Source organism: Solanum verrucosum, unplaced genomic scaffold (genome assembly GCF_900185275.1).
Source record: "Solanum verrucosum unplaced genomic scaffold, falcon-dt-bn FXZP01000238.1, whole genome shotgun sequence".
NCBI classification, from domain to species: Eukaryota; Viridiplantae; Streptophyta; class Magnoliopsida; order Solanales; family Solanaceae; genus Solanum; species Solanum verrucosum.
The window spans coordinates 1,349,292-1,371,994 of record NW_026020630.1 but is presented as its reverse complement, the minus strand read 5'-3'; the positions used below and the strand labels follow the sequence as shown (position 1 = coordinate 1,371,994).

General features: G+C 31.0%; 3 protein-coding genes and 1 non-coding gene across 6 annotated transcripts; 3 read left to right on the top strand and 1 right to left on the bottom strand.

Annotated features, from left to right (window-relative positions):
• Positions 1-4,712: 4,712 nt before the first annotated feature.
• On the bottom strand, positions 4,713-4,797 carry TRNAM-CAU (transfer RNA methionine (anticodon CAU)). Its single transcript is given in 2 exon segments — positions 4,713-4,748; positions 4,760-4,797. It is a non-coding gene; the product is annotated as a tRNA-Met (tRNA).
• A 3,740-nt stretch (positions 4,798-8,537) lies between these two features.
• On the top strand, positions 8,538-13,146 carry LOC125811854 (protein NRT1/ PTR FAMILY 1.1-like). Its single transcript, XM_049491402.1, has 5 exons — positions 8,538-8,643; positions 9,103-9,320; positions 9,897-10,138; positions 10,952-11,263; positions 12,252-13,146. The coding sequence occupies exons 1-5, from the start codon at positions 8,538-8,540 to the stop codon at positions 13,144-13,146; spliced, it is 1,773 nt and encodes a 590-aa protein (XP_049347359.1).
• Positions 13,147-13,967: 821 nt separating this feature from the next.
• On the top strand, positions 13,968-17,053 carry LOC125811468 (rac-like GTP-binding protein ARAC7). 3 transcript variants are annotated; one of them, XM_049490963.1, is made up of 8 exons: positions 13,968-14,151; positions 14,599-14,686; positions 14,795-14,904; positions 15,399-15,462; positions 15,566-15,630; positions 15,717-15,782; positions 16,260-16,366; positions 16,713-17,053. In XM_049490963.1, the coding sequence occupies exons 1-8, from the start codon at positions 14,053-14,055 to the stop codon at positions 16,747-16,749; spliced, it is 636 nt and encodes a 211-aa protein (XP_049346920.1). In that variant the 5' UTR covers positions 13,968-14,052; the 3' UTR covers positions 16,750-17,053. The 3 variants fall into 3 exon arrangements, with proteins under 3 accessions (XP_049346920.1, XP_049346923.1, XP_049346921.1); XM_049490966.1 differs by having other exon boundaries at positions 14,037-14,113; XM_049490964.1 differs by having other exon boundaries at positions 14,049-14,151; positions 16,716-16,787.
• An 899-nt stretch (positions 17,054-17,952) lies between these two features.
• Positions 17,953-20,982, top strand: LOC125811458 (cyclin-dependent kinase F-1). Its single transcript, XM_049490951.1, has 2 exons — positions 17,953-18,479; positions 19,881-20,982. The coding sequence occupies exons 1-2, from the start codon at positions 17,994-17,996 to the stop codon at positions 20,805-20,807; spliced, it is 1,413 nt and encodes a 470-aa protein (XP_049346908.1). The 5' UTR covers positions 17,953-17,993; the 3' UTR covers positions 20,808-20,982.
• The last annotated feature ends 1,721 nt before the right edge of the window (positions 20,983-22,703 follow it).

Below are 22,703 nucleotides of genomic sequence, written 5' to 3'. Positions count from 1 at the left end.
CTGTGAAAACAGGGACAAATAAAACACAGCTAATTCTTTCAGTAAAAAGGTACTTTAGCTTTCTTGCTTTCTTTTTTTACAACTTTTTCTAAAGCATGCATAATATTAGCATTTTCCCCCCATAATTATAAGTAAATTTTAATTTTGATTCTTATAATATATGAATTCGTCCATGGTTAGTGAATGATATACATTACTTCTGCAACACTTATATTATTTATTTATTTTTGAAGTTTTGGGATCACAAAATATGAATTCAAGATTATCTAAAAAAATTATGTATATTAGTTCATATATTTTTTTTTAAATAACTTTGTTTGACTTAAAATTTTGTGCGTCCATTCAAAACGATAGTGACCAATATCCATTGTGTTTCAAAGATCAACATCGCTTTTTTAGAAGTTCCTAAAGCATGAAATAGAAATTCGAGATTATTTAAAATTTTCTTGTATATTAGTCCATAAATTTTTCTGACCAATTTTGTTTAACCCCAAATTTTATGGGTCCTTTAGTGAACAATACTTATCATTTCTCAAAGACTAAAAAAGACATCGCATGTGATAGAAAATGTTTTACTCTTAAAATAAATAAAAAATCAATAAAAATTTATATTAATTGAACCCAAAATAAATATTAGTAACTAATAAGTATACTAAAAAAAAAGTGTGAAGTGAAATATGCAGCAAGGGAAGTGCTATTACAGCTAACAGTCATAGAATGTGTAAGTATGTGAAAAAAAAAATGGATGTCATAATCATAGGGAAGACTTTTTAGGTTGTTAAAAATTGGGAACAAGATGAATCTTGAAACAACATAAAATTGACCCCATTTGAGATTTGATTAAACATGAGAAATTATAACTTTAAGTCCCACCAAGAAAACATCATGTTGATGTGTCAATATCAAGTTGGGCAGAGTTACAGTATTAGATACGAGCTCAGATGAATTATTAAATTTTGCTTTAAAATTATTTTTGAATATAAAAAAAAGTATTAAATATTTAATAAAATAACCTATGAATTTGATGAAAATTAGTTTTGAATCTATAAATTTTAAATTTTGACTCTTTTTTTTTAAACTGAACGCAAACACGACTATGATAAGAGACCATGAACATTAGAGACGAACTTAGATTATTTAGAATGAGCTCAAGTTAACCTATCATACACCATATCGCTTTTGTGATATATCTCGAAGGTACATAGTCACATATAATAAATCGAAGGAATTCAATTGAATCTTTTTTTTAAAACAGTGTTGCGCAAATAGAAAAAAGGAAATAATATAGATTAAGTTCTGATCCCCCCCACCCCCCCACCCCCCCACCCCCCACACAATAGTAATAACAAAGGTAATTTTAAATTTTTATGCTATAAGTTTGAAATTTTAAAAGAAAATTATATAAAATAAAATTTGTGACTCTAACGTGTTAAGACTCACCCGTCACCACTTAGTTTCTTGTCATGGGACCTTGCTTATTAGGAAACATACATGACTTATGGGAAGAGACTGAACTTCTATTGCAACAACTAGTGTTACAAGTTTCAGCAAATCATGCATAAATTAAAGCCAAGTTGTAGATGATACATGAACATGATCAAAATATATAGAAGTTTTCTCAAAGTATTATCCTACTAATAATTTTATATTGCTCAGACACTCCTAAAATGTTTTCAGTATTTAGTGAAAAGTTTGAACAACATAGTCTAACAAAACCAGATGGAGCATATGTTTCAAATAGGTCGAACAAAACATAATATTTTTAACATAGATATATGCGTAAAAAATTAATAAATATTAAATTTTTAACCCTATAAATTTAGAATGTGATATATATCATGAGTTCAATGATAGAAACTCGAAAGGTTAATTAATTTGTCAAGTTTAACATTCTGAATCTACTTTTATTAATAATTTAACTAGAATTCATATATCCGATCTCAACAACTAAATTAGAGTAGTTATCCTAGCCATTTGGGAAATCTATCAAGAAGATTGCTAGTGGAGGTTACTATTGGAAATGGAATCTTAAAAAGCAATTGAAAGTGCAACATGCATTGCCTAAAATCTCTCATGATAATTTCAATCATCAAATTCAATTGAGCAGAAGATCAATTGAATTTGGACATAGTCACCATAGTATTATTTTCAAAATAATTAGTATATATATATCTAAGTTAGTAACTCAGGGCCGCTATGTCTTAAATTTGAAGTTTATGTATTTCTATTTTTATTGAGATACGAAAATCAATGTAATAGAGATTGAATTTTGGTAAACCTATAGGTTGGATGTAAGCTCATCATGATAGGTTATAGTCTAATATATTATGTTAAACATTAATCTTCAGACAATGGAATCCGTTTTATGGTGATGGAAGGAATAAAGAAGATAATTTACTGAAAATGGAAGATATAAACATTCATTAAATCAACCTATTTCTATCTTATATTAATTTTATGTTGGCTTAATCATGTTTGTCCATCGAGCTACGTTATCATTGAGCCTAAAATTACGTGTACCATGAAAAGTTGTACACTTGTACTATATTTTATAAAATTCTTTACATAATTTCTCTTTTTCTATTTTGATATGAAATTCACCTAAGGTGTATATCATGTGCACTCTTTCTTCAGAAATTTATTGGTCTAAAACACTGACATTCCTTTTTTTCAACCCCCCCTTCATCATGGACGTCACATACCCTTAGCGGTGAACCTGCTAAGTGCCGGTAACGGTAACTATCCCTAGTTGATACATATCACAACCAAAAATAATGGTTAGCAATATTATTTTTCACTTTTACGATATTTATTTACAGTAACTACCCCTAATTGATACATATCTTAAATTATTGATATATAAGAATTTATATAATTTGACTCTCGTGAGAAATATTTTGGCCCCTCAAACCAAGAAACCAAATATGGTGTGTCTCCCCTATCCAAGATTGTCACATGATATATAAATTCAATGAATACTTATTAGTACAATTCCTAATAAGTGTACTGTGTAAAATGAGAGTTTTACTAAAGCCCTTGTGAGGAAAAGGACCTCATGACTAATGAGTTATATATATATATATCACAACAAAAAAATAATTATTGGGTTCCAACATAAAGAAAAACTTTCATGAATTATTGTACGTAACTTCCACTTGTTTCTTGTCATGGGAACCTTTTTGTTATAACCTAACCCCTTGGACGCTTCAAAATCGTTGTCACATTTGTGTCGTATCCTTTAAAAATTCATTATTTTTGAAGGATCCAACACTCACTCATCAACATCTTTAAAGAGTTTGACCAACATAGTTTATAACTAGGCATAAATCATTTTAACAATTTAAGCAAAAAAAAAAATTCATTTCATTTTATGTGATAGTCTATATGAAGTTTATGAAAGAAATAAAAGGCTTTAAAAAAATACAATAATGTTTGTTAGTATACATATAAAATAATTTTGAGTACCTTCTTATATATATATATATATATATATATATAAAATCCAAATGAACCCCTTTGAACTCCCTAACTCCGGCCATGGTGGTATTTACCAAGAGTACCCTCGGGGTTCTTTGATATGAGGAATAAAGGATAATAAGCTCTTAATAAAATACAAGATTATTTTATTAAATATTTGGTTATGAGTTTTATTAGCTAATTCCGATATTATTTATTTCACTATTTATACTATAATAATAAAATAATTATATATAAAAAAAAAATAACTAATTTTACGAAATAACTTTATTTATCTCATTCCCGTACAACCACCCTTTTAGAGTTTGTGTTGTTGAATAACATGACCAATTAAGTGTAGTACTACTGATATGGAAAAAGGAAAATGGTAGATCATTATGGCAAAGAATGAGAAGATGACAAGAGTAAAAGGTTTAATAATTTGATGTGATTCACCTCTTTGTGCCATATAATCCAATAATGGTTAGAGGCCTTCGTTTTTTTTTGTTTTTTTGGTGGGGTGGATTGTTCGATCCTTTTAAATTTCAGTTTGATTTTTAAATTTTTAATAATGTGCATGTAGTCGACTCAATTTTTTCATGTTTGATTTGATTTACTTTGGTTTTTAAATTTTGATTCTTATATATTTGTGAAGAATGTCAGCAATTAAGAAACAATAAATAACCTCACAGATGACTTAAAAACAATTCCAACTATATCGTTCCAACGCAACGACAATTAATATAGATTTGTTTGGTTTGATTAGATATAAGGCCTCAATATTGACTTTCTTTTAAATTAATTAACGAGTTTTTTGATAACTTCGATTAAAGATCCATCTCAAATAATCTTTATGATTATCAAAAATTGAATTTTTGACAATCGTTTTTATGTTTTAATTATTCTTTCTTTCTCCACTCTCTAATTTCCTGAGAGGGTATTCAAAGATAAGAGTAAAACTCAACCAAATAACTTTAAAAAGGTCGAATAGGTGAATATTATTGAATAAATAAAATAAATACACATAAAAGAAAAAAGAAATTCTCTCATTATTTGAGAAACCATATAAAAGCAAAGAAAATAAATTTTTTGAACATGTCTTAAAACTTCGTTTCTTCGATGCACCCATGACCCTAAAATTGAGAACCAAAGTTTTAGAAAATATAGAATTGAAAACTAATTCGATTTGATTTTTCGATATTTATGTCTACCTTGCTAGGTTGTACGATCAAAAAAAAAAAATTAAGAAAAAGATATGGGGTGAGAGAGGCTCGAACTCTCGACCTCAGGATCACTCTTTAGCTATGAGACCTACGCGCTAGCCAACTGCGCCACCACCCCATTATTGTTTTATTGCTCAAAATATAACTATTATCAATTGTTACATTTTGTGGTATGCATCATATTGGGTTAATTAATATTTATACACAAAGTACTACTTTTTTGTGATTATGCTCAAGGAAAGAAGGATGTGTATTTTGGTGAGTGAAGATATAACAACATTTAAAACTTGTCTAAACTCGATGTTTATATCAAGATAGACTGTTTATTTTATGCATTTGAATACTCTTTTAAAGAGAGTAACACTCTCAAATAAAAAATAACGTGTAGAGGAAATTGTTTTACCACTGATAATGTGTTGTTGGGATTTGGTCTCCAGGTCATGGGGTAAACTATGTATTATTTCCCTTAATTATGAATTTTAATGGATGATACCAATGCATATGAAAATATGTATCATACATGTACTTAATAAATTGATATAAATATCAGATGCGTTTAAGATTTTATCGATATACATAATGTTGATATGACTTATGATTAGAGACGAATGTAGAGTACTAGTTTAACGTTCATTTGAATTCAGTACTTTTATTGTGAAGTATAATTTTATGTATAAAATATAATGAATTTAACTATGAACCTTAATTATTGAAGTTATAAAACTTAAATTCTGAATCTGTCTCGATCAATACCTACTTATGTTGAATACCTAAAATGACCAAACCAAGTAGAGGAAAGTTGTATATTTTTTCTATATCAAGAAAGGCCTCCATTATTATAATCCTTAAACTCTAGCCACAAGCCCACAATAGACTAAGTGGAGGTCATTTTTAGAATCTTTTAAGGCACAAGATAAGAAGCAATATGATAACCATAAAATTAAAGAGTCCTCAAATTTCAAACTTTGCATTATGTGATACACAACAAAGTCACTAAGTAAGTCTTCCATTTTTTGACAAGACTTTAAGCAACCACTTCTTGTAGTGCTTTCTAAAAGAAAAAATGTTTCTTTAACTAATTTAACATACCATTAATAAGGTGTGTACACACCAATAACAATGGCCATATTAACTAAATTTCTGGCAAAATGATTGAACTTCAATTAGATAAAATTGATTTAGTCAAAATTAACGCTAAATATTGTAACGATGAAGTTGTCTCGAGATTAGTATACGTGCAAAAAAGTTTAAGGAGCAGACGCAACACTATAACAACAAAAAAACATTTAGTGACAATAGAATTTTCATTTAGCGGCAATATTTATTGCCACAAAAAGATTTAACGATAATATTTATTGCTGCAAAAACATTTAGCTGTCATTGTGTTAATTTCATTGCATGTAAAGTCACTAAAGGACATTTATATAGAGTGTTGGTTATAAATACACATATTTATTATCGTAGCTATATGTAATATCGAGATAATTATATTATTGTCATTGAACTCTTTTAATTGTTGTAGAGTAAATTAAATGTCAACGTCAAAATTGGGTACCATGCACGTCGTCTGAAATTTTATCAAGTTGACTATTATGTATCCGATTTGTTTTACTTTTTCAAGGATTAATATAATTACAAACTAAATAGAAATAGATTGTAATTTCATATTAAAACTATGTGATTCCTAAAATTTATACTTTTGCATTTGCATACAAATAGGCCCAATAAGAAAGTAAAACGCTCCCCATCGAGTTGACTATTTTGTATTTATATACAAATAAACCTCGTTAAGTAAGTAAATCATTTCAGATGCAAAATTGACAAATTGCCACTTCCAAGATGCCATAACAAATACATATGCCAATGCATAATTAATTTGGATTCATTTTTATTACTATAGACATGGTATATAGCATATAATTTTACTAGTAGTTTATAAAACCAATGAGACTCAAATGAAAAAAAAATGACAAAAATGTTTTCTTAGGAGTAGGTTTAGAATAATCCATAAGATATACTCATAAACAATTTTGGTCTTTTATGTTTGATAAAAGAAAGTTTTCTTTTCCATCAAATATTTAATAAACTTTGGATATTACATTCGATGAGAACTTTGAAAAAAATAACAACTAGAAACATTAGGAAAGTCCCATCGAAATCAAAACTATATATACTAAATACACTTCCATGTATGAGTTTGTATTGCCTTTTTTTATGGCTCATATTAAACCTAACGATCCGAGCTTGATTAAATATTCAGCATATACCAAAAATACTCACTTTTTATAAATTTAATGAATCAAAACTAATAAGTATATTTAAGGAACGATTTTGAACTTACACCTAAATAAAAAAACCATTTTTGTTATTTTTCCCCAATAAATGCCAAATGAATTTCTTTTAAAAGTATCACCAATAAAAATACTCACTTTTCTTTTTATGTAGAGGAATTCACCCTTTGATGGGCTAACTATGAAGTGGGCTTAGCTTTTCCAACAAAGGCCCACAAGCCCACAGTGATACCTTCTTTTGGGATCTTTAACATTTTAAAATCTTGATAAATTTGAATTCGCATCACATAAATAAAAGATTTGATGTATCTGGAAAAGTGGGCTAGATGCATCCTTCTTCAATTAAATTTGTAGATGAAAAAGCTAAATAAATAAATAAAAGAATCGATACCTGATGAAGTAGAAAGAAAAAAAAAATGAAGAAGAAGATGAAAAATAACTATCTCTTCAATAACTTGCAATGATAAATCAGAAAGAGAAAAGATTTCAAATTCAAAAATAGAGTGATGGAGATAATTGATGATACGTGATTTTAGGATTGAAAAAAGGAAAAAAATCTTGGGGTGATAGTTTATATCCGGAAAAGTCAGAGAAATTATGAAAAAGAGGGATTTTTGTAATTTTTTTGGAATGGTAGGAAATAATAGAAAATAGGGTAAAAAAGGATGTGTAGTTAGACAATTAATTCTAAATATAAATAAAATGAGTCTAAATAGAACGATACGAAGAATAGAAAATTTATTTATCAACTAATTTGAAGTTGAAGTGAATTTGATATATATATATATATATATATATTCTTGAAATTCGATTTCACTAATTATTAGTGTATGAAAAAAGGTATACAATTAGGCTTAATTATTTTGAAAATTATATTAAATTGATGCCGTAACGTTAACAATATGTTCGTAACACACTTCCAAAAAAAAATGACTGACTCACTATATGACAATAATTTGTTGTCATCGACTTAGCTGAGATTACAAAGTAGTTATTCGATCGATATTATTGACATTTTAGTGGGCCCTACATATCGCAAATTCGAATCAATCGATTTGTGATTTTCAAATATTAAGTTTAAGTTATATACATCGTTAATATAAATAATTTTATACAATATCATGTCATTCAAAAAAGGATATCTACCTACCGTTTGTAGCTACGTCTTCTTAAAATATGAGATTTGTAATGTCGAACATAAGATATATTTACTTCTTATAACGATAAACGTGGAGTTAAAATTTATTATACTGACCGACTTTATATATAACTTAAACTCAATTTTTTTTAATTGACATCATAAGTCATGCTATATTATTGGCTATATGTAGCCAAATGGCATTATTTTTGTCGATTTTTTTATTAAGGAAAATTTCAAACATATAAAGGAATCATTTTGCATAAGGCAAAAAACAAACTGTTAAATAGGTTGAACAAAAAAAAAAAAATTCATTAGCTTTCTCTCTATTTTTCTGAAAAAAAAAAAAAACTCATCATTTTTTTCTCTCATTCTCAAAAGTTTTGTATAGAATTAAAAATATATTTTTTGAGTCATAATTTTGTGGTGATGGAGAAAATTGAGGAAAACAATTCAGATAAATTGAAAACTAATTCTGAAGATGTTTCAAGTGACAAGAAATTAGGTGGCCTCAAAACCATGCCTTTTATTATTGGTATGTAATTTTATCATTTATTATTTTAGCCCTTTGGTACGACAGAAATCATAATTTCAAAAAATATGTTTCATGAAGAAATCATAATTTTCAAGAAAGGGGGAAATTAAATAACTTCCCTAATCACTCTTGGGTGGAAGTCACTAAATACCTTGTAGCTATCTTAATTTATAACTTCCATTATTAATGTATAGTACTCAAAAATTTCATGAAAATAACATTATTAGATTTACAAATTTTCGTATTAATCATTAATATTTTCCACCTCCAACCAAACATCGAAATAGAATTTTGAAAATATGTATATATTTTACGTGAAACAATGATATCTGTCATACCAAACAAGCTCGTGGTGAATATTTTTAATGGATAACATTTCCGACAAGTCAATTTCTATCTTTTTTTTAATAGTAGTGATATATTAGTTTTTAACCTTTTTTTTATGATGGCAATTGACAGCAAATGAGGCATTGGAGAAAGTTGCAAGTGTGGGATTAATTTCAAATATGATTTTGTACTTGAAAAATGAGTATCACTTAACTAATGCTAGTGGTGCAACTATTCTTTTTTGGTGGAATGCTATGTCAAATTTCACACCAATATTTGGAGCTTTTCTTGCTGATTCTTACTTGGGAAGATTTTATGTCATTGCTTTAGGGACATTCATCACCCTAATTGTAAGTATATATATATATTCTCTAGATCTTCTTTTATTGTTATATGGGTAAATTCGACCGGTAATCATTCAATTTTGTGTTTATAATCACATATAGATCATTTTATGTGATAAATTCGAAGTTGAATGACCATCGTGAAATTTATTATTCATATGTTAGTTGTTTGTTACTTTCATTGAAATTTATTATTTGAGGTGGATCTAGGACATATTTTGTGTGTTTGGTTGAATCGGTGATTTTTAATTCAAGCTAAGTATAAAAAACAATAGGTGCATGAAATATCTAGCTTCATGTAGGGTCTAGAGAAGAACTGCACCTCAAGATGGTGTAATGTAGTCAGTCTACAGTCTACACTGACACACTATTAATCAATTTGCAATTTTCGTCTCACGTTTTTAACGTAAATGTTATCGCAAATACTGAAGTTATTCCCCAAAAATAATGAATATGTTATTTATGGCCAAACATAAACACAAACACTACTCAATCATATTGAATTTACTGACTCTATATCCTGAATTCGTCTCTGCTCGTTATCAAGTTTAAATTTAACACTATATATTATTTTGATTATAGGGAATGGTGGTACTTTGGTTAACAGCTACACTTAAAGAAGCAAGGCCACATGCTTGCAAATTAGAATTAGGAAATTGTCTAAAACCAACCATAGCTCAATATGCATTTCTATTTTCATCATTTGCATTGATGTCTATTGGAGCTGGTGGAATTAGGCCATGTTCATTAGCATTTGGTGCTGATCAATTTGACAATCCTAAAAACCCCAACAATGGAAGGATCTTGCAAAGTTTCTTCAATTGGTAATATGCATTTAATTTATTATGATAACGTCATAAGTAATTTCATGTTTGATAGCTGATTGCGTATTTTTAAAAATTTACTGAATTATTAACCACGCTACTAAAAAAAACAAGATTTCTGTTGAACACTCGTTAGAAGTTCGTTGGAAATTGCACTCATTAACGCAAATGTTTTCGATGAAAAATGTTTGTCGAGAATTTTGTTGTACCATTTAAAATTACTCATGTCGTGTTACGTTTATATTATTACTCTATATATAAAGGGTAATATAGTCTTAAAAATAGTTTAGAGATACAACATTTTTCCTATATAAAAGGACCAGAAAAGCAAACATCTTTATTGATTAAAGATTAAATATGTTTAGTGAAATATTATACGGATCAAATCAGAATTTATCAATAATTAAGGAACAAAAATACTATTTAACCGCACTACCATTTAATTTTCCATATATTGTATCAAGTTTTTAGAATATACATGTTCCCTACATAAAGCCTTTAACTAAGACCGAAAAAAGCTAAAATTTGCTTGTTATTTATTACAAAGACCAATAAAACTTATCAATAACTAAATGGACCAAAAAATACTATCATCCTTTTTTTTTTAAAGGCAAAATGATCTGGAAGACTCATGTACTTAATTTCGTTTGTCAGTTGACCCTGGACCCCGGAGGTCGTCCAACTGATAATGAAACCAAGTACAAAAGTTTTCTGGGTCATTTTGCCTTTTTAAAATCCTCTTTAATTTTTCATATCGTCTTTATTTTTGTTATTTATCGCGAATATTATTTTTGTGTTATTTTTTTCCAACAGGTATTATGCAGCAGTAGGAATATCAGTGTTGATTTCAGTCACAGTCATTGTGTATATTCAGACACAATTTGGTTGGGTTGTGGGATTTGGAGTACCAGCAGGACTAATGTTTTTGGCAACAATTTTTTTCCTTTTAGGTTCAACAATTTTTATTAAAATAAAAGCAAATAAAAGTTTGTTTACTAATTTTGTTCAAGTTATTGTTGTGGCATGGAAAAATAAACATCTTGCTTTGCCTCCTATGGATTCTAATGGATGGTATCATCATGATGAGAACGGTTCAAGATCTATTTTTCCATCCAATAAACTAAGGTATGATTTTTCGATTTCGAGATTTTTCAACTGCTATAGTGACACTGTTATAAGAAAGAAGAAAAAAGAGCATAATATCTAAGCTTTTATTTTCTAAATATCAAATTCTAATGAAATTGGAAAATCTTTAAATGTTGTGTATTAAAGTATCAAAATGTTTAGACATATTATTGGTAATTTTAGAGATTTTATTTCTATAAAAATGGTTAATTATTATGTTACTAAAAAGAATATAGTTGTTATAGAGAGGTAATTTTATGAACTATTATATAAAGATATGATTGTTAGTGTAGTTCAATATATTATAGTGAGTTCATAACATTTTTATCAAGCTACAAATTAATACTTATTATTACTCATTTATCTATAGATTTTATATAAGTAACATGATTGTGTAGTTAAACTTCTCTACATCTTAAGTTGCATAAACTTATTAGATAATTACAGTCCTAAACACTTCACTCAACTAGTTCACAAAATATATAAGTGTGTAGGTAGTTTATGCATATTTTAGGTATAATACATAAATATGTCTTTTAACTTACTTTCAGCTAACATCTATACCTTTTAATTTTGGGTGTACATAAGTAGACACTAAAACTCGTATAGTATTGAACAAGTAGAGACACGCGTTCTACATTGCATACTACACGTAGGATGCCACATAAGACGAATGTGTCTATTTGTTCAATTTTGTACAAGTTTAAGTGCCTACTTGTGCACACCCAAAGTTGAAGAACATAGATGTCAGCTGAAGCCAAGTTGAAGTGCACATTTATGTTTTATACCTATATTTTATACCAAATATACATACCTATATATACACAACATGTACATATATAATATATATGTCGTGTATGTTTTAGTCATGTTGATAAACTAGTTGGTCCAACCGTATATATCTATAACTAACTATTTTTGAAAAAAGTGCAAGTTTCATTGAATCTTGAATTGACAAGTTATTGATAACAAACTTTTTTTTTGATAGGTTCCTAGATAAGGCATGCATAATTAGAAATCCAGAGAAAGATTTGAACCCTAATAATGGAATATCTACAAATCAATGGAATCTTTGTACAATTCAACAAGTTGAAGAATTCAAATCATTGCTCAAAGTACTTCCAATTTGGTCCACAAGCATTATGATAGCAGTAACAATAAGTCAACATGCATTTCCAGTACTTCAAGCAAATACAATGGATAGACATTTATCAAAAGGTAGTAATTTCCAAATTCCAGCAAGTTCCTATGGTGCATTTGGGGTTCTCACATTGACAACATGGCTCGCCTTCTATGATCGAGTCCTCGTGCCCTGGATCTCCAGGTTCACAAGGAAACCACGAGGTCTCAGCTTCAAACAACGTATGGGGATAGGGTTGTTACTTTCCTGTGTGGCCCAGGTTGTGGCCGCACTGGTGGAAAGAGAGAGACGTTCGCGAGCCCTAGACCAGGGGCTCGCGGACCATCCACTGTCACAAGTGGACATGTCAGCAATGTGGCTAGTCCCGCAACATTGTTTGACAGGACTAGCTGAGGCGTTCAACGCGATTGGACAAATAGAATTTTATTATTCACAATTTCCTAAGAGTATGGCTAGTATTGGAGTGGCATTATTTTCATTAGGAATGGGATTTGGGAATTTGGTTGGAAGTTTAATTGTGGAAATTGTTGATCATGCTTCAAGTAGAGGAGGGAAAGTGAGTTGGGTGTCAAATAATTTGAATTTAGGTCATTATGATTATTATTATTGGGTACTTTGTTTGTTGAGTGTTGGGAATTTTTTCTATTTTATTGTGTGTGCTTGGGCTTATGGATCTGATGAAGATAAAAGAATTTGGGAGGAAGATCAAGTTGAAAAGAAAGGAGAGATTGTTATGTTATAGTTTTTTTTTTAATCAAAAGTGAATGTATAATTTATGTATACTGATCATGTTATAAACAGTAAATTTGTTCGGCTATTTAGGTAAAGATCTTTTTAAAAAAAAACATGTTTGACCCTTTCTATATGTTTTTCCTTTTCTTTTATGCTTTTAGAAACTTATGTTTAATTTTGAATTTGAAACCAATTAACTTTATGGTTTTTACTTTATTATTTATGAGAAGTTGTTATTGTCACGTAAATGTTATGTCGTGTTTAAAATCATAAGTTTTAATTGTCTTATAGAGTTATAGTCACACAAATATCATGATATGTTTAAGAGTATAGAATCTAAAAGTCTTCGTTACATTATTAAATTTTCTGCAATTCAGACTATGTCACATTAATTGGAGCAGGAAAAGTATGCCATACATTTTTTTAACGTGCATGACAAAACTACTAACAAAGTTGGTTCTAATAAAGTGATAAATATTCTTTTATCAAAGATGTTGAGTTCGAATTGATCTGATTACGGAATCGCATTAGTTAGGAGCACTTAATTCAGAACAAATTTAAATTTTATCGAACCCTAATACCGTATCAATTCAAGTGAGAAACAGCCAAATGAATACAGCTAGTTATCGCCAAACTCGCCACAAAAGTCGTTCTTAGCCGTTAGTAAAACATGGTCCCATCTTTCAACAAAAAATAATCATTATTTCTATCATCTCAAAAAATATTCAAATTTATTGACAAAACTTTAATAAACCCTCTCTTTATTTAATGTTTTCTTTTTGAAACACACACAACAAAAAAAAAAAAAAAAAAAAAAAGAGTAAAAACATATATAGTACTTTTGTTTTTTCTTCTTCCTATCTTGAAATCCTTCTTTAGAAAATATTTTTTTTTTTTGAATTTTTTTTTTTTGAATATGAATGTTTCAAAGTTCATCAAATGTGTGACTGTAGGTGATGGAGCTGTTGGAAAGACATGTATGTTAATTTGTTACACAAGTAACAGATTTCCCACTGTAAGTTTTAATTCTTTAATTTCTTCCCAACAGTTCGAAACTCGATGAATAATGAACCAACTCCATTAGGCTTCTCAAAATTAATTATTAGGCTTTTGTTTAGATTTTTGAGGTGACGTGCGTCTAACTTACACATTACATATTGCACTCTTATTACTAGAAAAAAGTCTTAAAGATCCATTTTTAGTTGATGAGTACATGACATTAGATAAGAGGTTATAGATGATACAGATTAGAATAAAAGGTTAGTTAGGTAGTTGAGTGTTGTTTCGCTTATTCTTCCATACCTGTAGCCGTAATACTAATAATCGTCTTATTTTGTTGTAGTTATTGTTACTTTTTAAGAATATAGGAGTTCTGGCATGCTTTTTCTTTTTTCCGAAACTACTTTTGTTCCCAAACCTCACTTGTGGGATTATACTGAATATGTTGTTGTATTTTTTGCAGGATTATATTCCTACTGTGTTTGATAATTTCAGTGCTAATGTGTCTATGGATGGAAGAATTGTCAATTTGGGATTATGGGACACTGCAGGTACTTTTTCTTTAAATAGATTTATTAGGTTCTTAATCTTTGATTTATGTGCTTAATTATTACTACTATTATCTTATGGATTTTTATTTTTTGTGTGTGTTTTCAAAGGTCAAGAAGATTACAGCAGATTAAGGCCATTAAGCTATAGATGTGCTGATGTATTTGTATTAGCTTTCTCTTTAATCAGTAGAGCAAGCTATGAAAATGTTCTAAAAAAGGTATACAATCTTAATTTATTGTACAATCTTAAGAGTCTTCACTTATCATCCTTTAGTACTTTGGACCATTCTCGAGACTCCACTTGTGGGACTATACTGAATATGTCGTTGTTGTTATTGTTGTTTTTGGACATTCATATTTCATACACTTGTTTGCAAATCCTTTTTCATTTTCCCTTGGTCTTAACGGACCTCCAACCTGAAATATTCCGAATCATAATCAGAAGTAAAGGGATACATTTGAACCTTTTTCCTAAGGTATTTTGATATGTGTTGGAGATCCGATGAAGTACAAGAGGATTTGCTAACGGCAAGAGTATAAACGGCCTCAAAGTATAACGTGGGGTAAAATTGAGATATTTCATATAGTAGAGTGATATTTTTGACCCTTTTCCCTTCATAGTGGTTTGCTGTCTTTTCGTTGAACAAACATATGGTCACATTTGCAATTTCATTATTGAGTAGTTACTCTGTTTACTCTGAATTATATGCAGTGGATGCCTGAACTTCGTCGTTTTGCACCTGATGTTCCAATTGTACTTGTTGGAACAAAGTTAGGTAAGTATCAAAATGGATTCAAATTTTATCGGATTTTACTGTATTCGAGCCCCTAAGATCAAAACCTGAGAGTTTGTGTCCATATGTTTTCTTATATGTACAGATCTTCGAGATGACAACGGATATCTAGCTGATCATATGGGTTCAAATATCATTACACCTGCCCAAGTGTGTTATCGCTATATAGCATTATGATTTGTAAAACGCTTGATATAGATGGAACATCACAAATAACTCGATTAGCTTGAATGCAGGGTGAGGAGCTAAGGAAACAAATCGGTGCTGCAGCTTATGTAGAATGCAGCTCTAAAACACAACAGGTACTTCAATTCTGCTGCAAACTAACCTTAGATATGGAATGCATTCAGCTTCATCAAGTACACGTCATCTGCTAGACGTTTTTTAGCTATTATATAGGAACGTTGTTGTTGAACATATCGTCATAGTATTAGCCTTATACATGTAGTTTCTGGCTTTTGATATTTGTTACCATCCGTTATCATTTGTGTTTTAGTTACTGCATTATTTCGTTGTTGTTACTATTCTTTTTCTTGATGCCCTGTACTGCTTTCCGTATTAATTGGCCTGTTTTCTCTGTTATCATAACTACTTTGATTTGCTTCACTTGAGCCAAGGGTCTTTCAAAAACAACCTCTCTACCTCCACGAGGTAGGGGTAAGGTCTGCGTACACTCTACCCTCTCTGGACCTCACTTGTGGGATTACACTGGATATGTTGTTGTTGTTGTTATCGAACATATTGTCTGTTCACTAAAGTATTTTGTATGTATTTGTTAGAATGTGAAAGCTGTTTTCGATACTGCAATCAAGGTTGTGCTTCAACCTCCTAGGAGGCTGGAAGTTTCAAGTAAGAAAAGGCACAGAAGCACAGGCTGCTCAATTGTGTAAGTGAAAACATTTTCTGATTCTGTGAAAGCTAATTATCAATGTTTGCTACTTCAATTTTGTCTGGTTAACTATATGCACGTACTCTCCGAAAAAGTACTACTTTTTGAGGATCCAACACACATTGGTGACATTTTGGAAGAGTCTGAGCAACATAGCTATTAGTTAGAGGACCAAAATCTTGATAATGAAAGAGACTTAGGACATTGTTGAACTCACTAATAACAAGGCTTTTAACAGCTCTCAAAACTGTCTCAATGTATTTACAACATGAAAATTTTCCACAGCTGTTGATTCTCTATCTCCAACTTGTTCATTATCTAACGTCTCATTTCTCTCCGATAGCAGGGGGATTGTATGTGGAGGTTGTGATGCTGTTTAGCAAAATGTTAGGTGGATTTCGTGTTATATTATTTCATAAGATTATTAAAACGAGCTTGGGACTGAGGTGTAGTTGAGTTGATGCAAGTTGTTGGTGGTGGCATCAGAAGGAAATTAGCATTTTCTACTTGATGATTTGAAATATCTTAAAATGACTTAGGCAAAGTTGTTCTTCATATAGCATTTGTTTTGTACCATAAACTAGATGTATAAAAGCATAGGGAATTTGTTGATTCCCTCGTTGATATGTGTATGACAATTTATGTTGCTCGGATTCATTTAAAAATATTGTTAGTTTTGTTTCAGATTCTCTAAAGGTCATTCATATTTTTTGGAAAATCTGACACAGGCGCGAAAATATTAGGATTGAGAAGAATATGTAAAGAAACAAAATCCCAAAGATTACTACTAAGGAATAGCCTTAGATAATTCTTTTCTTCTTTCTCTTTGTTATAGAGCCAAAATTTAAAAGCAATTGTTCCTTTCGAATAACGTTAGACTTGGGTCTAAATATCATGTATAATTCATATAGATTGATTATAAAAATTAAACAGTAAATTCGATTGACTATATGTATAAAGATCCTTAACTAAACAACCGAAACAAAAGGGACCGAGGGCAAAAAATTCACTATCCCACATTAAATTTTTATTTAAATGAATACTCCATTTATTCCAATTTATATGACATTTTTTTCTCTTTAATTCGTCTAAAAAATAATAGTGTCCAGTTTAGTTAAGCAAAGTTTAGTAACTTATTTCATTTTCTACCTTATATAAAACAACACATAGATTTCCTTGTAAGACTTATTGTCACAACTAGAAATCGGGCTATGATGACGGCTATCACAACCTCCAAGTAGGCAAGACAAAATCCCATAGCCGACACCACACAAAAGCTACAAAAAGGGGGAAAACAATAAAAATACGTAAAAATGACCACGAAAGTCATTACACTTATACATGTAAGTATTAATAAGTGAGTTTCTAAATTGCAAATCAAACATCATATTGAATATATTACATTTTCTATATAGCAAGAAAAAAACCTACCGAACATGATATCATGAATAACTTAGCTTCTAACCCGCGAATAAACTACACTTCAATAATTGTTGTTATTAAAACTAGGCACGTGCAATGACTCTAACTCACGTGACATAACCAATCATCATCTTCTTCTTTAAAAGTAAAAAAAAATAATCAAAATTTTCCTTTTGCAGTTCAACATAGAAGAAAAAATAATATGGATCCTCCATCAACGAAGAGCTGGAGCATCCATACCCGAAAAGAGATCACCGTAAAATACGAAATCTTCAACAGGATTGGCGCCGGAGCATATTCCGATGTATACAAAGCTCGACGGAGATCCGATTCTGTCACCGTCGCTCTCAAAGAAATCCACGATTATCAATCAGCGGCTCGGGAAATCGAAGCGTTACAGACGCTTCAGCATTGTCCAAACGTCGTCGTTTTACATGAGTATTTCTGGAGGGAGGATGAAGATGCGGTGCTTGTATTGGAGTATTTGCATACAGATTTGGATTGTCTTATTAAGGAAGCGAAGAAATGGGAAAAAGGATTGAGTTTAGGGGAGATTAAGAGATGGATGATGCAGATTTTATGTGGAGTTGATGCTTGTCACCGGAATTCGATTGTACATAGAGATTTGAAGCCTTCGAATTTGTTGATTTCTTCAGATGGGATCCTCAAATTGGCTGATTTTGGACAGGTGCTCATTATTTTCTGCTTTTTTAAGCTCAACAATATCAAATTAATCCATCAATTAAAAAGTAGTTTTTGATAGTTCAGGCAGAAAACTCGCAAAAATATGATACTTCAGGTGTATTGTTTACTATGCATCAATTCGGATATTTGTGCCCTTTTATGATATTTCTGATTCATTTGAGCTTACAAACAGACTTTCTCTAGGCATAAAGCTCGTCAAGATGTGAACTTTAATATGTAAACCTCTTCGAATTTTCATTTCTTATTAGTATAATTTGATTGCAATGCATAAGAGAATTTACAGCTAAGGAGAGTTGGAGTATATAGCTCGAAAAGATATCCTTTGAGGTGGACTCACTAAGCTCCTTGTTCGAGTTAGTAGCTTTAATACAAAGGCGAATCCTGTATATAGGATTACTAGATTAGTAGGTTTTGAAGGAGTATGATCTTATTATATATTTGTACATTTCCTTTTCGTTGCAATATTATGGAATCCATGTTGACTTAGTGAAAGATATGAATCTATACAAGTATGGACATTTCTTGCTCAGTGCCTAAAGCGCACTATGCTCCGCTTCAACAAATGAGAGCTTTAAATGGTAGTGGTGAACCACACAAGCTGGTTAGATGTGTGGGACAGAGGGCTTGTAGTACCTGCTAGCGCGGCTACGTGCAGTGGATGGGAAGGAGCCTAAATTAAATGTTATTGCTTGACTTTACTATGAACTCAAGCATTGAATCTGTTGACCATCTCTTTTTTGCTTCGACTAGTTTGGGAGCATCAATTGTTGAATGTTACTTCTTAATTGATAGAACCACAAGATCCTTAATCCTGTGGTTCATATATTACTAAGGTCATGCTTCCTTTAGTTTACTGGGATGTGTGGAGGTCCAGTGATACCAATTAGTTGGGTATATGTTTTATTTATAGTAGTATGTCACTTTAGATCGCATGTTTTCTTGTAGTCTTTTAGCCTTGTGAGAGATTTATTTGTTAGTAGAAAATAGAGAACTTATGTTCTTAATGAAAAGAAATATGGATTATAGAGAATTATTTGTATAATTTTGGTCGGAGAAGAGTTTAAATGGAGAAACATGGCCATTGAGGATTCCTATAGAAGACCTTAATCTTGTTTGGACTGCAGTGTAGCAGTTTTTATTGTTGTTTGTATGTGTACATAGTTCGAGCCAAAACCAATAGTTCTATTGAACTCAGTGAAGTCGGGTTAGATCCACTCTAACTCTATGAGCATAACATTTTCTCTCGCAAGAATAGAGCCTTCTTAGGGGCATCCATAGTGTTTTTATTCTTCTGCTGGAACATCGTTAAATGCGTAGATTCCTTGCAAGTCCACTTCTGGTTAATGCTCTTTTCCTTCTAATTGCCTCCTCTTGCTCCACACAGGCAAGGATACTACTGGCCCCTGGGTTTGTAGCTAATGACAATCAACAGCCGTATGTGCAGACCACTCCTTATCAGGCAACTGTGGCTGGTCCATCACATTTCAAACACATATCAGATGTGTCTTCTGAAGGAGGTGTATTTATTGAAGATCCAGGATCTATGGTTCAAGCAGCCCGTCTTGGAGAGTCAGATGAGCTCAGATTCAGGCCCTTCGATGACACTGATAAAGATAGTAATATTCAAGATGGGGACACTTCCTGTCTAGCTACAGGAACCATGAGTTATGTTGAGGAAGATCTCTTACCAGGCACATATTCGTATGATGTTGACGATGGTGAGCATGATTGTTTTCCTCCACTTACATCTTGTGTCGGCACTCGTTGGTACAGGGCACCTGAGCTACTCTATGGATCCACTAGGTATGGACCAGAGATTGATTTGTGGTCACTAGGCTGTATTTTTGCAGAGGTTCTGCGTTTGGAGCCACTTTTTCCTGGAAATGCTGACATTGATCAAATAGGCAGAATTTTAAGTGTTCTGGGGAACTTATCTGAAGAAGTCTGGCCTGGTTGTGCGGATCTTCCTGATTACAAGCTTATGTCATTCGGTAAAGTAGATAAGCCGATTGGCTTAGAAGCATGTCTATCCAACAGGTCAACTGACGAAATTCTTCTCGTCAAAAAGTTGCTATGTTATGACCCGGCTGGTAGAGCTACTGCAATGGAATTACTCCACGACAAATATCTAAATGAAGATCCTTTGCCAGTCCCATCGTCTGAATTGAGGATTCCCTCCAAACACAGCTCTGAGAATGATGATTCACCTGACGAATTTCATAGAGATCTAAACTCCGACTCAGACTTTGATGATTTTGGCCCAACGAAGGTTTCAACCACGGATCATGGTTTCTCAATTCAGTTTTCTTGAGCTGGGAAGTCCGTTTTTATTTTTCAGAATTTGTTTTCCAGACCACCGCGTGATGATCAACATCATCTTTTGCTGCAGACTATTTAACTATGCAGCACTTCATATATTTTGTTGGAAGGGATTCTCAAGTTTTTGCAAGTTGTAACAATTATGGATTCCATTATTGGAATACCAATAGAGAAACGGAGACACATTTATATACTCAATTAATATATATTATCTATATGATTTCTTTCCATCTGTCCTTACCTTGGTGGATAGAGTTATTATCTGGTACATGTTGCTGGTGGAAGGTGACAGGTATCCCGTGAAATTAATCATGCAAGTTGGTTTGAACATCAAGGTTATCAATTTCTTTTTTATCATTGTTTGTGTGCTGAAGGGAACTTCTTAGGTTGTGCTACCCTCTACTTGAATTAAATGGTCCCTATTCTTCAAGGGCATTCCATTTCCTCACTCTTAAGCTATAACATTATGAATTTATCAGCATAAGTCAATCAAGACATTCAAATCACTTCGTATGATTACCAATCTTTGATATAATTAATTTTGATTCAATTATACAATGATTAATGTTTTACGTCCCCACAAAAGTCAACATTTTCCCTGTGCGCTAAAAATTAAAAAATCACGTGCTCTCGAGCCCACCTATTTTCCCGCTCTCTATTCGCTTAAGGCCACGTGTCGTATTTTCATTGGTTAACCGAATTTTAATTGAAAGCCGATGTCGGCGTATATAATGCTTACTCTCTTCATTTTCTCAAGAAAAATGCAGCGCTAATTCGGAGGTGAATATTCAACGTTTTTTTTTTTTTAATAATTTTTTTTTATATGTTCATAATCTATTAAAAAAAAAAGCTCCTAAATAACTTGTTTACGTGACTATAACAAAGATAACATACCTAACGTAATTGTACAAGAGAGCTTGGGAAGGGTGTGTTAATAATTTTAGTCCTAGTAAAGACGATGTTTCTGATAGACCACTGAGTTAAATAAAGAAAAGAACATTACAACAACAAATAATATGATGATTAAAATCAATGATACACTAAAATTGAAGAATAAAATAGCACTAATAGTTAAAATAAAATATTGACAAGGAAACTGAACAACGCTCAACTACCTACTGATCTTTATCTTAATTTTCGATCTTCATATTTAGGGTCATGTCTTCACTAAACTAATTATATGTTTTGTCATGTCGAATCAATCTCCCCATACCCACCTTTACCTTCTAATTATGGAGTGTTTGTGTATTTCCTCTTTACATGTTCGAATCATCATAGTTTCACCATCCTCATTTTGTTCATTACGAAAGACACTCCCTCTTTGTTCCGAATGTTTTTTATTTTTGTTCTATTCGCTTTTGATATGTTTTTAATAATTATTGTTATAACTGATTATAGTGTTCTCGTAACTTGTTATGACATTTCTATGGGTATACAAACACATTATTAAATGTAAAATAGAAAGTATAAACTTAGATGTTTTCAGATATAAAAATGCACTTTTAAAAAATCTATTACTAATAGGGTTCTAATACTAGTAATAACATAAAAGTAAGTAACACGTTAAATGAAATAGAATGCTAGAATTAATTGGTGTGTTTGGTATTGCAGAAATATTTTATTATTTTTCTATAATTATTTTTAATACTGGTGTGTTTGGTATTGGAGGAATATTTATTTTGAAATTGTTTTCTAGTGTTGTACTCCCTCCGTTCACAATTGTTTGTCAGGATAAGGTCATGCACACCCCTCAAGGAAAATTTAATATAAAGTGTACTTTGACTAATATAACCTTACTATACCAAGAATACCAAAAGTCTACATAACTTTTCAATTGAACTACACTATCATTAAGGGCAGAATTGGAAAAAAGTGACCAATTATTTCT

Excerpts from the sequence above, each read along its gene's own strand:
- LOC125811854 (XM_049491402.1), top strand. The coding sequence starts at position 8,538 with ATGGAGAAAATTGAGGAAAACAATTCAGATAAATTGAAAACTAATTCT. Across the intron at positions 8,644-9,102 it reads AACCATGCCTTTTATTATTG|CAAATGAGGCATTGGAGAAA; the intron begins GTATGTAATTTT and ends GGCAATTGACAG. Across the intron at positions 10,139-10,951 it reads TTGCAAAGTTTCTTCAATTG|GTATTATGCAGCAGTAGGAA; the intron begins GTAATATGCATT and ends TTTTTCCAACAG.
- LOC125811468 (XM_049490963.1), top strand. The coding sequence starts at position 14,053 with ATGAATGTTTCAAAGTTCATCAAATGTGTGACTGTAGGTGATGGAGCT. Across the intron at positions 14,687-14,794 it reads GGGATTATGGGACACTGCAG|GTCAAGAAGATTACAGCAGA; the intron begins GTACTTTTTCTT and ends GTGTTTTCAAAG. Across the intron at positions 16,367-16,712 it reads AGCACAGGCTGCTCAATTGT|CAGGGGGATTGTATGTGGAG; the intron begins GTAAGTGAAAAC and ends TCTCTCCGATAG.
- LOC125811458 (XM_049490951.1), top strand. The coding sequence starts at position 17,994 with ATGGATCCTCCATCAACGAAGAGCTGGAGCATCCATACCCGAAAAGAG. Across the intron at positions 18,480-19,880 it reads AATTGGCTGATTTTGGACAG|GCAAGGATACTACTGGCCCC; the intron begins GTGCTCATTATT and ends TGCTCCACACAG.